Source organism: Lynx canadensis, chromosome C1 (genome assembly GCF_007474595.2).
Source record: "Lynx canadensis isolate LIC74 chromosome C1, mLynCan4.pri.v2, whole genome shotgun sequence".
Classification (NCBI taxonomy): domain Eukaryota; kingdom Metazoa; phylum Chordata; class Mammalia; order Carnivora; family Felidae; genus Lynx; species Lynx canadensis.
Window position 1 is genome coordinate 188,372,105 of NC_044310.1, and position 14,437 is coordinate 188,386,541.

Genomic DNA, 14,437 nt, shown 5'->3' on the forward strand with positions numbered 1-14,437 from the left:
GCTTTTGAAATAGTGGTGGGAATGCAAACTGGTACAGCTGCTCTGCAAAACAGTATGGAAGTTTCTCAAAAAATTAAAAATAGAGCGGTGCCTGGATGGCTCAGTTGGTTACACCTCCAACTTCAGCTCAGATCATGATGTCACAGCTCGTGGGTTCGAGCCCCATATCAGGCTCTATGCTGACAGCTCAGAACCTGGAGCCTGCTTTGGATTCTGCAACTCTGTCTCTCTCTGCCCCTGCCTGCTCACACTCTGTCTCTCTCTCTCCCTCTCTCCAAAATAAACATTAAAAAAATTAAAAATAGAAACACCCTAAGGCCCAGCAATTGCACTACTATGTATCTACCCAAAGAATACAAAAATGATGATTTCAAGGGGCACATGTACCCCAATGTTTACAGCAGCACCATCAATAATAGCTAAGTTATGGAAAGGGCCCAAATGTCCATGGACTAATGAATGGCTAAAGAAGATGTGATATATACACATACATACAATGGAATACTACTCGCAATCAAAAAGAATGAAATCTTGCCATTTGCAACAATGTGGATGGAATGAGAGTGTATTATGCTAAGTAAAATAAGTCAGAGAAAGACAAATATACAATTTCACTCATATGTGGAATTAAGAAACAGATGAACATAGGGAAAGGGAAGGGAAAATAAGACAAAAATAGAGAGGGAGGCAAACCATATGAAACTCTTAAATACAGAGAACAAATTGAGGGTTGCTGGAGGGGAGGGGTGGGAGGATGGGCTAAATGGGTGATGGGCATTAAGAAGGGCACTTGTTGGGATGAGCACTGGGTGTTATATGTGAATGACGAATCACTGGGTTCTGCTCCTGAAACCAATACTACACCATATGTTAACTAAATGAAATTTAAATAAATTTTTTTTAAAGTATCATTATGAGGGGCACCTGGCTGGCTCAGTCAGTGGAGCGTGAGACTCTTGGTCTTGGGGTTGTGAGTTTGAGCCTCATGGTGGATGTAGAAATTACTTAAAAATAAAATCTTAAAAGTAAAAAGTATTATGAATATGGTGAAATATTTTCTGTAATATGAAAAATTATTTAGTTTATAATTAAAACACAGCACTAGAAAGGAATATAAATTATCCTGTATACTACCTTCCTTGTACAGAAGAAATCATTTGAAGCCCATGTTCTTACTCAGGGTTCCTAGAACACAGATCTTCTAACTCAGGGCAGCTCACTTTCCTGGTTTACATTACAGAAGAGAAAGAAGTAGACAAAGAAAAGGTGAATCAAGTAGAAAGAGTCCTGTACTAGGAGGCAGAAGACCAGATTTTGGTTCCCTCTTAATTGTTTAAACTGCCTAGTTATCTTGAACAAGACACTCATTAAACACTGAGTATCAACTGCCTCAGTCATTGCATGGGAACGTCTGTCAGCCTGCAGGCAGGGACCAGAACAGATGTTCTAAGTGATAAAGAAATATTGTGGATAATGTATTGCCAGAAAATAAGAAAAGAATTCAGTGCTGCTAGAGATGTGGCAAGTTAAGGAGAAAGAGCAATAGGTATTCACGTGGAGAATGAATCTGTTTGTAAATCTTTATTAGGTCAGTTAGATATGTTATGCAAGAATAATTGTTTTCTAAAATTTTATAGCAAAACATCTGAATTATCCTAGATAGAGTGCCTCTTTACCAAATAATACTGTCCTTTCTTACTTCTAGGTTAAATTCTTACTGAGTGATTTAACTGATTTTTATTTTATCTTAGCTTAGTTTTTTTATTTTTTATTTATTTTTAAATATGAAATTTATTGTTAAATTGGTTTCCATACAACACCCAGTGCTCATTCCAACAGGTGCCCTCCTCAATACCCATCATCCACCCTCCCCTCTCTCCCACCCCCCATCAACCCTCAGTTTGTTCTCAGTTTTTAACAGTCTCTTATGTTTTGGCTCCCTCCCACTCTAACGTCTTTTTTTTTTCCCCCTTCCCCTCCCCCATGGTCTTCTGTTAAGTTTCTCAGGATCCACATAAGAGTGAAAACATATGGTATCTGTCTTTCTCTGACTTATTTCACTTAGCATAACACTTTCCAGTTCCATCCATGTCGCTACACAAGGCCCTATTTCATTCTTTCTCATTGCCACGTAGTATTCCATTGTGTATATAAACCACAATTTCTTTATCTATTCATCAGTTCATGGACATTTAGGCTTTTCCCACAATTTGGCTATTGTTGAGTGCTGCTATAAACATTGGGGTACAAGTGCCCCTATGCGTCAGCACTCCTGTACCGCTTGGGTAAATTCCTAGCAGTGCTATTGCTGGCTCATAGGGTAGATCTATCTTTTAATTTGTTGAGGAACCTCCACACTGTTTTCCAGAGCGGCTGCACCAGTTTGCATTCCCACCAACAGTGCAAGAGGGTTCCCGTTTCTCCACATCCTCATTCAGCATCTATAGTCTCCTGATTTGTTCATTTTAGCCACTCTGACTGGCATGAGATGGTATCTGAGTGTGGTTATGATTTGTATTTCCCTGATGAGGAGCGACATTGAGCATCTTTTCATGTGCCTGTTGGCCATCTGGGTGTCTTCTTTAGAGAAGTGTCTATTCACATTTTCTGCCCATTGCTTCCCTGGATTATTTGTTTTTTTGGATGTGGAGTTTGGTGAGCTCTTTATAGATTTTGGATACTAGCCCTTTGTCCGATATGTCATTTGCAAATATCTTTTCCCATTCTATTGGTTGCCTTTTAGTTTTGCTGATTGTTTCCTCTGCAGTGCAGAAGTTTTTTATCTTGATGAGGCCCCAATAGTTCATTTTTGCTTTTAATTCCCTTACCTTTGGGGATGTGTCAAGTAAGAAAGTGCTGCGGCTGAGGTCAGAGAGGTCTTTTCCTGCTTTCTCCTCTAGGGTTTAGATGGTTTCCTGTCTCACATTCAGGTCCTTTATCCATTTTGAGTATATTTTTGTGAATGGTGTAAGAAAGTGGTGTAGTTTCATCCTTCTGCATGTTGCTGTCCAGTTCTCCCAGCACCATTTGTTAAAAAGACTGTCTTTTTTCCATTGGATATTCTTTCCTGCTTTGTCAAAGATTAGTTGCCCATACTTTTGTGGGTCTAATTCTGGAGTTTCTATTCTATTCCACTGGTCTATGTGTCTGTTTTTGTGCCAATACCATACTGTCTTGATGATTACAGCTTTGTAGTAGAGGCTAAAGTCTGGGATTGTGATGCCTCCTGCTTTGGTCTTCTTCTTCAAAATTACTTTGGCTATTTGGGGTCTTTTGTGGTTCCATACAAATTTTAGGACTGTTTGTTCTAGCTTCAAGAAGAATGCTGGTGCAATGTTGATTGGGATTGCATTGAATGTGTAGATTGCTTTGGGTAGTATTGACATTTTAACAATATTATTCTTCCAATCCATGAGCATGTAATGTTTTTCCATTTCTTTATGTCTTCTTCAATTTTCTTCATAAGCTTTCTATAGTTTTCAGCATACAGATCTTTTACATCTTTGGTTAGGTATTTTATGTTTTTTTTTTTATAAATCTAGGTATTTTATGCTTCTTGGTGCAATTGTGAATGGGATCAGTGTCTTTATTTGTCTTTCTGTTGCTTCATTTTTAGTGCATAAGAATGCAACTGATTTCTGTACATTGATTTTGTATCCTGCAACTTTGCTGAATTCATATATCAGTTCTAGCAGACTTTTGGTGGAGGCTATCGGATTTTTCATGCATAATATCATGTCATCTGCAAAAGTGAAAGCTTAACTTCATCTTTGTCAATTTTGATGCCTTTGATTTCCTTTTGTTGTCTGATTGCTGATGCTAGAACTTCCAACACTATGTTAAACAACAGCGGTGAGAGTGGACATCCCTATCGTGTTCCTGATCTCAGGGAGAAAGCTCTCAGTTTTTCCCCATTGAAGATGATATTAGCTGTGGGCTTTTCATAAATGGCTTTTATAATGTTTTAAGTATGTTCCTTCTATCCCGACTTTCTCAAGAGTTTTTATTAAGAAAGATCGCTGAATTTTGTCAAATGCTTTTTCTGCATCGGTTGACAGGATCATATGGTTATCTTTCTTTTATTAATGTGATGTATCACGTTGATTTGTGAATGTTGAACCAGCCCTGCATCCCAGGAATGAATCCCACTTGATTATGGTGTATAATTCTTTTTATATGCTGTTGAATTCGATTTCCTAGTATCTTATTGAGAATTTTTGCATCCATAGTCATCAGGGATTTTGGCCTGTAGTTCTCTTTTTTTGCTGGGTCTCTGTCTGGTTTAGGAATCAAAGTAATGCTGGCTTCATAGAATGAGTCTGGAAGTTTTCCTTCCCTTTCTATTTCTTGGAATAGCTTGAGAAGGATAGGTATTATCTCTGCTTTAAACGTCTGGTAGAATTCCCCTGGGAAGCCATCTGGTCCTGGACTCTTATTTGTTGGGAGATTTTTGAGAACTGATTGAATTTCTTCGCTGGTTATGAGTCTGTTCAAGTTTTCTATTTCCTCCTGTTTGAGTTTTGGAAGTGCATGGGTGCTTAGGAATTTGTCCATTTCTTCCAGGTTGTCCAGTTTGTTGGCATATAATTTTTCATAGTATTCCCTGGTAATTGCTTGTATTTCTGAGGGATTGGTTGTAATAATTCCATTTTCATTCATGATTTTATCTCTTGGGTCATCTCCCTTTTCTTTTTGAGAAGCCTGGCTAGCGGTTTGTCAATTTTATTTTTTCAAAAAACCAACTCTTGGTTTCATTGATCTGCTCTACAGATTTTTAGATTCTATATTGTTTATTTCTGCTCTGATCTTTATTATTTCTCTTCTTCTGCTATGTTTGGGGTGTCTTTGCTGTTCTGCTCCTATTTCCTTTAGGTGTGCTGTTAGATTTTGTATTTGGGATTTTTCTTGTTTCTTGAGATAGGCCTGGATTGCAATGTATTTTCCTCTCAGGACTGCCTTTGCTGCATCCCAAAGTGTTTGGATTGTTATATTTTTATTTTCGTTTGTTTCCATGTATTTTTTAAATTTCTTCTCTAATTGCCTGGTTGACCCATTCTTTAGTAGGGTGTTCTTTAACCTCCATGCTTTTGGAGGTTTTCCAGATTTTTTCCTGTGGTTGATTTCAAGCTTCATAGCATTGTGGTCTGAAAGTATGCATGGTATGATCTCAATTCTTTATACTTATGAAGGGCTGTTTTGTGACCCAGTATGTGATCTGTCTTGGAGAATGTTCCATGTGCACTCGAGAAGAAAGTATAATCTGTTGCTTTGGGATGCAGAATTCTAAATATATCTGTTAAGTCCATCTGATCCAATGTATCATTCAGGGCCCTTGTTTCTTTATTGATCCTGTGTCTAGAAGATCTATCCATTGTTGTAAGTGGAGTATTAACATCCCCTGCAATTACCACATTCTTGTCAATAAGGTTGCTTATGTTTGTGAGTAATTGTTTTATATATTTGGGGGCTCCCGTATTTGGCACATAGACATTTATAATTGTTAGCTCTTCCTGATGGATAGACCCTGTAATTATTATATAATGCCCTTTTTCATCTCTTGTGACAGCCTTTAATTTAAAGTCTACTTTGTCTGATATAAGTATGGCTACTCCAGCTTTCTTTTGACTTCCAGTAGCATGATAGATAGTTCTCCATCCCCTCACTTTCAATCTGAAGGTGTCTTCAGGTCTAAAATGAGGCTCTTGTAGACAGCAAATAGATGGGTCTTGGGTTTTTTTTATCCATTCTGATACCCTATGTCTTTTGGTTGGAGCATTTAGTCCATTTACATTCAGTGTTATTATTGAAAGATATGGGTTTAGAGTTATTTTGATGTCTGTAGGTTACATGCTTGTAGTGATGTCTCTGGTACTTTGTGGTCCTAGCAACATTTCACTCACAGAATCCCCCATAGGATCTCTTGTAGGGCTAGTTTCATGGTGATGAATTCCTTGTTTTTGTTTGTTTGGGAAAACCTTTATCTCTCCTTCTATTCTGAATGACAGACTTGCTGGATAAAGGATTCTCAGCTGCATATTTTTTCTGTTCGTCACATTGAAGATTTCCTGCCATTCCTTTCTGGCCTGCCAAGTTTCAGTAGATAGATCTGTCACTAGTCTTATCGGTCTCCCTTTATATGTTAGAGGGTGTTTATCCCTAGCTGCTTTCAGAATTTTCTCTTTATCCTTGTATTTTGCCAGTTTCACTATGATATGTCGTTCAGATCGATTCAAGTTACGTCTGAAGGGAGTTCTCTGTGCCTCTTGGATTTCAATGCCTATTTCCTTCCCCAGATCAGGGAAGTTCTCAGCTATGATTTGTTGAAGTATACCTTCAGCCCCTTTCTCTCTCTCTCCCTCTTCTGGAATTCCTATTATACAGATATTGTTATGCTTGATTGCATCACTTAGTTCTCTAATTCTCCCCTCATACTCCTGGATTTTTTTTATCTTTTTCTCAGATTTCTCTTTTTCCCTAATTTTATCTTCTGATAAGAACAGATACTACACTTGATCTTAGCCAAAAGGCCGAGAAGCGATTCCATAATTTTATCTTCTAATTCACCTATTCTCTCCTCTGCCTCTTCAATCCGAGCTGTGGCCGCCTCCATTTTATTTTGCACCTCATTTAGCATTTTTAATTCATCATTACTATTTTTTGGTCCCTTGATCTCTGTAGCAAGAGATCCTCTATGTCCTCTATGCTTTTTTAAATCCCAGCGATTAATTTTATGACTATTATTCTAAATTCATGGTCTGTTATATTGTTTAAACCGTTTTTGATCAATTCATTAGCTGCCGCTACTTCCTGGAGTTTCTTCTGAGGAGAATTCTTCTGTTTTGTCATTTTGGGTTGTCCCTGGGGTGGTGCCAAACTGCAGGGCACTTCCCCTGTGCTGTCTGGAGTAACTTGTGTTGGTGGGCGGGGCTGCAGTCAGACTCAATGTCTGTCCCCAGCCCACTGCTGGGGCCACAATCAGACCGGTGTGTACCTTATCTTCCCCTCTCCCAGGGGCAAGACTCACTGTGGAGTGGTGTGGCCCCTGTCTGGGCTACTTGCACATTGCCAGGCTTGTGGTGCTGCTTTGATGGGATCTGGCGTATTAGCCAGGGTGGATCCGCAAGGTGCACAGGGGCGGGAGGGGCAGGCTTAGCTCACTTTGCTGAGGGTGGTCCCCTGCAGGAGGGGCCCTGCAGCACCAGGAGGGAGGCAGACCCTCAGAGGGATGGATCCACAGAAGCACGGCACTGGGTGTTCGTGAGGTGCAAGGAAGTTTGGTGACGGGAACTGGTTCCCTTTGGGATTTCGGCTGGGGGAAGGGAGAGGGATATGACGCTGGCCAGCGCCTTTGTTCTCTGTCTTCCAGGGCTCAACACCTCTCCCTCCTGGTGTCCTCTTGCCCTCCCAATCTCCAAGCAGTCCCAATGTTGACTTATAACATTCCAGATGTTAAGTCCTGCTGGCTGTCAGAACTCATGCAGTCCAGCCCCTCCACTTTTGGAAGCCAGAATGGGGGCTTTGCCTTGCTGGGTGGGCTGCCCCTCCACCCCTCCCCCGGCTCCCTCCCACCAGTCTGTGTAGTGCGCACCGCCTCTCAGCCCTTCCTACCCTCTTCTGTCAGCCTCTTGTCTACACTTGGCTCCGGAGAGTCTGTCCTGCCAGTCTTCTGGCGGTTTTCTGGGTTATTTAGGCAGATGTGGGTGGAATCTAAGTGATCAGCAGGACACAGTGAGCCCAGCATCCTCCTATGCCCCCATCTTCTTCCCTATTCTCCTTAGTTTAGTTTTTTCATGTTTATTTTTGAGAGAGAGAGAGAGACAATGTGAGTGTGTATGCATGCACAAGCAGGGGAAGGGCAAAGAAAGAGAGGGACAGAGGATCTAAAGTGGGGTCTGTGCTGACAACCAAGAGATTGTAACCTGAGCCAAAGTCCAACACTTAGCCTACTGAGCCACCCACGCACCTCTATTTTATTTTAAGTAGGCTCTATGCCCAATGTGGGGTTTCAACTTATGACCCTGAGACCAAGAGTCAAATGCTCTAGCAATTGAGGCAGCCAGGCTCCCCTAACTGATATTTATTTTATTTATTGAGCTAACTTTATGCTGCTGTCATAGAAAGGACAAAGATAAATCACCATACAGATTGCGTCCTTGAAATACTTGCAGGCTGGACAAAGTATGATGGTGTTGCAGACACAGTATGAACAAAGTATTTTAATACAAAGTACAATGCATTAAGACACTGTTAGGTGCTGTGAACCATTTTCTCAAGGATAAAATCTACTAGGGGGTGAAAGATAGGGACAGAAGGCAAGATGAACTATGATTACAGCCATGAAAACATATAAAGCACTATGCGAGGCCAGAGGTGGCAGAAACCACTCCACTGGACAGTACTGAAGAAGTATTCAAGGGTTGGTTGGCCACCATGGAGAAAATGCTGGACTGGGAACCTAAAACACAGGCTCAAGCCTATGCTTTATTACTGAACATCATAAGTCAAAGCAGCAACACAAGCAGTGATGTCTCAGAGGGATCTAAAAATAGTCAATACATTTACAGAAAATGCAAAGGATTGTGGGTGCCTGGGTGACTCAGTTAAGTGTCTAACTCTTGGTTTTGGCTCAGGCCATGATCTCATGGTTTCGTGAGTTTGAGCCCCATGTTGGGCTCTGTGCTGACAGTGTGGAGCCTGCTTGGGATTCTCTGTTTCCCTCTCTCTCAGCCCCTCCCCAACTCATGTTCTCTCTTAAATGAATGAATGAATGAATGAATGAATGAATGAATAAATTTAGAAAAGAACATATGAGTATTTTGAAGTAAGGTAAGAGATAAGAGTGGAAATGTAGGCACGGGTTTTACCCTAGAGCCCATGGTCCTTCATTTTAATGTAAGCAGGGTGCTGACATCAGAATCTGCTTCTTGGAGAAAGAACTCTTCCATGAAAGCATGGAAGATGACCTGGGGTTTGGGAGGTCTGGTAGGAGGACTCTTACAGCAGCCCAGAAAACCAAACAAGGCTCTAAATGCCTCTGATAATAGAGGAAGAAAGGAGAAGCATGAAATTGGAGACATATTTTAGAAATAGAATTGACAGCACTTAGCAATAAATATGGAAGTGGGGAGCAAAATGACTCCCAAGGTGCTAGGCTGATTACACGTTGCTGGGACAGCAGGTCAGTAGAGGGAGTCCCTGACATAAACACAAAGAAGAGGGCCCTTTCCTCAGGAAAACACCCTTCCCCGGCTTTCTACCACAACCCTCCAGTCCTGCTGCCTTGCCCAGGAGTTGCCAGGATCTACTCTAAACCCACAGGAAGAGAACACACCAAGCTTTGCTAGATGGAAGAAACAATATGACCTGCCATAAGTAGGGATAACTTAGCAGGTCAAGAGTTTAAAATAAGACACTGATTTTCTATGTTGAGAAGACATCTGGGAAAGTCAATGCAGAAAATGTGGGGTTTGGTGGAGGTGGGAGGAAAGCAGCCCTTTTTTCAGTCTTACTGATATACTCCAATAGTAATATTTGTTATTTTTTTCAGTTGATGCGTGTGACTGCAGATTTTATCTAGTAGTACTAAAGTTAAAATCAATATCCTTGTTGATTTTAGCATCCACATGCACATAGTTTTGCTTCACAAGGATAAAATAAGTCATGGGTGTCCAAATGTTTCATAGACACTTACTGTTGAAAGCTCCAACAGCATGAAGGCCAAGATCAAAGAGCTGTGAAGGAAGGAATCGTGAAGAATGAGCAAGAGGCTCAGACCCCACAGAAGGCTCCTGGAATGTGAGGCTGGTGCCGGGGCTCCCAAAGGCAGTCTGGCATTCTTGGGTAAATTCACTAGTACTTGAAGAACCAGGACTTAGCAGGTTGTTCAGAAATGAGAATTCCTTCTCAAAATCATCTTCCAGTGAATCAACAGGTAAATCTTTTGCAACTGTTGAATGAAAATAAAAACAGAATGGCTCTTTTCTTTTTGAGGAAATGAGAGTAAAATGTAGGGCAAATCAAATTTGGTTCACTGTTCTTATACATTAACATAATTTTTTAACAAAATTTTAGTGAACAATTAAACTGACTGGAAGTTTACATGAAATTATTTGTAATTGGGTAGGCTACAGATCAAAATGACCACATTTCACAATGAAGATACAATAGTTATGAATATCTAAGTGTGAAATAATGAAGCAGCCACTATTTAGGGCAGAAACTACAGGGGATGCAAGAAGTAGAAACAAATTAATGATCATAGAATTTAATTATTTAATTAATTACTCTCAGTAAAAAACAGTAGACTTTAATATACCACTCTCAGTAAAAAATATGCCCAAAAGGTAAAAGTAAAGATATAAAAAATCTAAACAGAGTAATCACTAAGATAGGTTTTGTAAATAAACCTAACAGAAAATACACTTGGACTGCCTGGCTGGCTCAATCAGTAGAGTGTGTGACTCTTGATCTCAGGGTTGTGGGTCTGAGCTCCACAGTGAGTGTGGAGATTACTTAAAATAAAATCTTAAAAAAAATGAAAAAGAAAATATATTTTCCTCTCAAGCACACATTGAAAATTCACCAAAATTATACTAAAGCAAACACATAAAAATCAATGAGTTTCTTAAAGTGGAAATACTACAAACAACATCCAAGAAAGTGAAGTAATTTAAAAAATGAAACTGAAAAACTAAAAGGCTCTTCCACTTGTAAATTTAAATACATTCTATTAAACAACTATTGGTTGAAAGGGCAATGGAATTTCTGAAAAATAATAAAAAAGACATTTCATGTTATAATCCATGGATACTTAAATAGCAATTAACAGAGAAAAAATAATCCTGAACACCTTTACTGATAAAAATGAAAAAGGCTTCCAGCATGATAGAGTGGGGAAGTCTATGGACAGGCATACCAGTTTTTAAATAACTGGTGAAAAATGTTTAAAAAACAATCATTAAAGTCTCTAGAAATTGTTCCAAGGACACACATCAAATGAGGAAACACCTACTCAAGAAAATCTATTAAAATTCAGACTATGGTATGTGAACTAAGAACCATTCCCTTCCCAGTTAAGCAAGATGGAAATTCCACTCTCACCCTGTGTAGCCAAGAACATAGGGCTCCTGCTCCCACAAGTCTCAGTCAAGAGTTATGTTCCCAGGCGGGGCAGGGTATCAGCATTTCATATCCTGTCCTCACTTACCTATTGGCTAAGTCTGGACAGTACAATCAAGAGGTGCAAGCTCCCATTTCCCACCCAGATAACAAGACCCCAGTCATAAGATTGAGACTATGATTTGGGTGTGGCATGCTGAGAATACAGGAGCCCTGGGTCATGTGACCCTGCTCATAATGTGGTAGTTTCATTCAGGAAAAGGCAGGCCAAAAAGACCTGAGATTACCATCACCCTCCTCACTTAGCACTCAGCTCCCAGAGCAAGGATCTTATACAGAAACATGTCATTGTTTTCATTCCCAGATAAAGCCCTAACTTAGAGATTTTGCCTGGAGAGAGAAGCAGACTATGAAATAGCTCCAAATCTTGTCCCAAAGAACTGACTTCCTTTGCAACAGAGTACAGAGAAATTCAAGCCTAAGGATACTCCCCAGAACAGTGAAGGCTGTGGTGAAAAGACTGGAAGACTCATTGGACATACAGGCTAAAATGTAGGCCAACTAGTTTGCCTGAAAGAATCAGGGAAAAAGCCAATGGGGATGAGCCTACCTAGGTAGGGTAAGAATAAATCTCAGTGACCTTGGAAAATATCCTCTCACAGGAGTCCAAATTTTATTGGTTTTGTTTGTAGAACAATTTATGATCCAGAGCATTCTTAAAAATAATAAAGCAATGATATGGAAATTAGTGGTGTTTAACAGCTGGGTGTGATCAGGGAAAGGGACTGTCAAGGAGAACCCTTACCAAAACAAACTGTCATCCTAGGGTGACTGTGGGTAAACCTAATTCTGTATCCCTGTTCCACTGTTGGGAGCTGAGGGGCTGGGGAAGGGGGGATAGACTTCACCAAAATAATCCAGCCTATCACTAAAGAAATAAAGCAAGCAAATAATAACAACAAGCCCCAAAGGAGAAGACCAGTAGCCAAAGTTGCTAAAATGTATTATCTAAAATGTTCAGTTTCCAACAAAAAAAACAGTAACGTAGGCCAAAACAAACAATAAATAGTAAAGTATGACCAAACAATGGCAAGAAGGCAGGAACTCAAACTGCCTGTGAAAGCAAACCAAATGTCATATTAACAGGCAAAACCTTCAAAGCAACCCTTATAAATACATTTAAAGAACTAAAAGACAGTATGATTAAAGTAAAGGAAGTGTGTTCATAGATAGGGTAATTAACTAGATGGAGAGAATCCTCTCACAAGGTAAACATTATATCAGCACACTTCAAACATCTTACAATTTTATTTATCAATTTTACCTCAGTAAAGCTGAAAAATTTGTTAAAGCAATCTTTAAAAAGCAAAGGAAGGTGTTGTGACAATACTGTATCAAATAGAGAGTATCAATAAAGAGTCAGAAATTACAAAAAAAGAACCTAATAGAAATTCTGAAGTTGAAAAGTACAGTAACTGGGGCATGTGAGTGGCTCAGTCAGTTAAGTGTCCAACTCTTGATTTCAGCTCAGGTGATGATCTCATGGTTCATGGGATCGAGCCCCATGTCAGGCTCTGCACTGGCAGTGTGGAGCTCTCTTGGGATTCTCTCTCATCTCTGTCCCTTCCCTGCTTGCATGTGCATGCTCTCTTTCTCAAAATAAATAAACTTAAAAAAAATTTGTTTTAAAAGTACAATAACTGAGGGGCACCTGGGTGGCTCAGTCAGTTGGGCATCCAACTTCAGCTCAGGACATGATTTCACGGTCCATGAGTCTGAGCCCCACATTGGGCTCTGTGCTGACAGCTCAGAGCCTGGAGCTTGCTTCTGATTCTATGTCTCTGTCTCTGCCCCTCCCCCACTCACGCTGTGTCTGTCTCTCTCTCTCTCAAAAATATATAAACATTAAAAAACTTAAAAAAAAAAAAGTACAATAACCGAAATGAAAAATTCACTGGTGAGGATCACCAGTAGATCTGAACTAGCATAAGAAAGAATTAGCTAACTTTAAGATAGACTGACAGATTATGCAACCCAAAGAACTGAGAAAAGAAAAAAGAATGAAGAAAAATGCACAGTATCTAAGTGAAATGGCGGGCCAACATCAGAAGTAAGAGCTTCAATAAGTTTCAATTGAATTATTCAATAATTCAATAAGAGTTTCAATTTGAAACAATAAGAGTTTCGAAAGGATGGCGGGGCAGAATTTGAAGAAATAATGGACAAATTGTCCCAAATTTGTTGAAAACATCAATGTACTCATCCAACAAGCTTAATAAAACCCAAGTAGAATCAATGTAAAGAGATCCATATCTAGGTACTTCATAAGCAAACCACTGAAAGCCAATGATAAGGAAAAAATCTCCACATTCACAGACTGGAAGGAACAATATTGTCCAGATAGCAATCAACTCCAACTGATGTATGAATTCAACATGATGATTGTAAAATCTATATGGAAATGCAAACAAGTTAGAATAGCCAAAACAATTTTGAAAAAAAACCCAATGCTGTAGGGGCGCCTGGGTGGCTCAGTCGGTTAAGCGTCCGACTGCAGCTAAGATCATGATCTCGCGGTTTGTGAGTTCGAGCCCCACCGTGAGGCTCTGTGCTGACAGCCTGGAGCCTGCTTCCAATTCTGTGTCTCCCTCTCTCTCTGCCCCTCCCCCGCTCATGCTCTGTCTCTCTCAAAAATAAATAAATTTAAAAAAAAAGAACAATGCTGTAGGACTTATACTACTTAATTTCAAAATTTACTATAAAGCCACAGTAATCAAGACAGTAGGGTACTGACCAAGGTTAGGTATATAGATCAGTGGAACAGAAACTAGAACCCAGAAACACACCCTTACATTTTTTTTGGTCACTTGATTTTAACAAAAATGCCAAGAAAATACAGTGAATAAAGGAATATCTTTTCAATAAATGGTACTAGTACAAGTAGATATACATATGCAATAAACAAAAACAAAAATAAACCTTACCTACCTCACACAATACATTAACTCAAAATGATCATAGTCCCACAGATAAGAGTTAAAATTACAAAACTTCAAGAATACATAAGAGAAAATCTTTGTAATCTTGGGTAGGGAGATCTAGATGTGATACCAAAAGAACAACCCATAGAAGAAAAAAAATGTTAAGTCGAACTTCATAAAATTTAAAAAATTTTGTGTTTCAAGAGGCAAAATTGAGAAAATAAGATGACTGGAATATTTACAAGTCCTATGTCTGACAACTTGTATGAAGAATAATCGTGCAATTTAATTATAAGGTAAATAACCCAATTAAAAAATTGGCAATAGATCTTAACAGA

At 39.5% G+C, this 14,437-nt stretch overlaps 1 protein-coding gene and 1 pseudogene across 1 annotated transcript in view; both read right to left on the bottom strand.

Moving 5' to 3' along the window:
- Positions 1–14,437, bottom strand: part of ICA1L (islet cell autoantigen 1 like) — a 78,695-nt gene that overhangs the window by 20,774 nt on the left and 43,484 nt on the right. Inside the window, exon 10 of the mRNA XM_030327123.1 lies at positions 9,692–9,946. Within this exon, the coding sequence (XP_030182983.1) occupies positions 9,692–9,946 (255 nt within the window). The remainder of the gene's footprint in view (positions 1–9,691; positions 9,947–14,437) is intronic.
- LOC115522702 lies at positions 6,436–6,539 on the bottom strand (annotated as a pseudogene).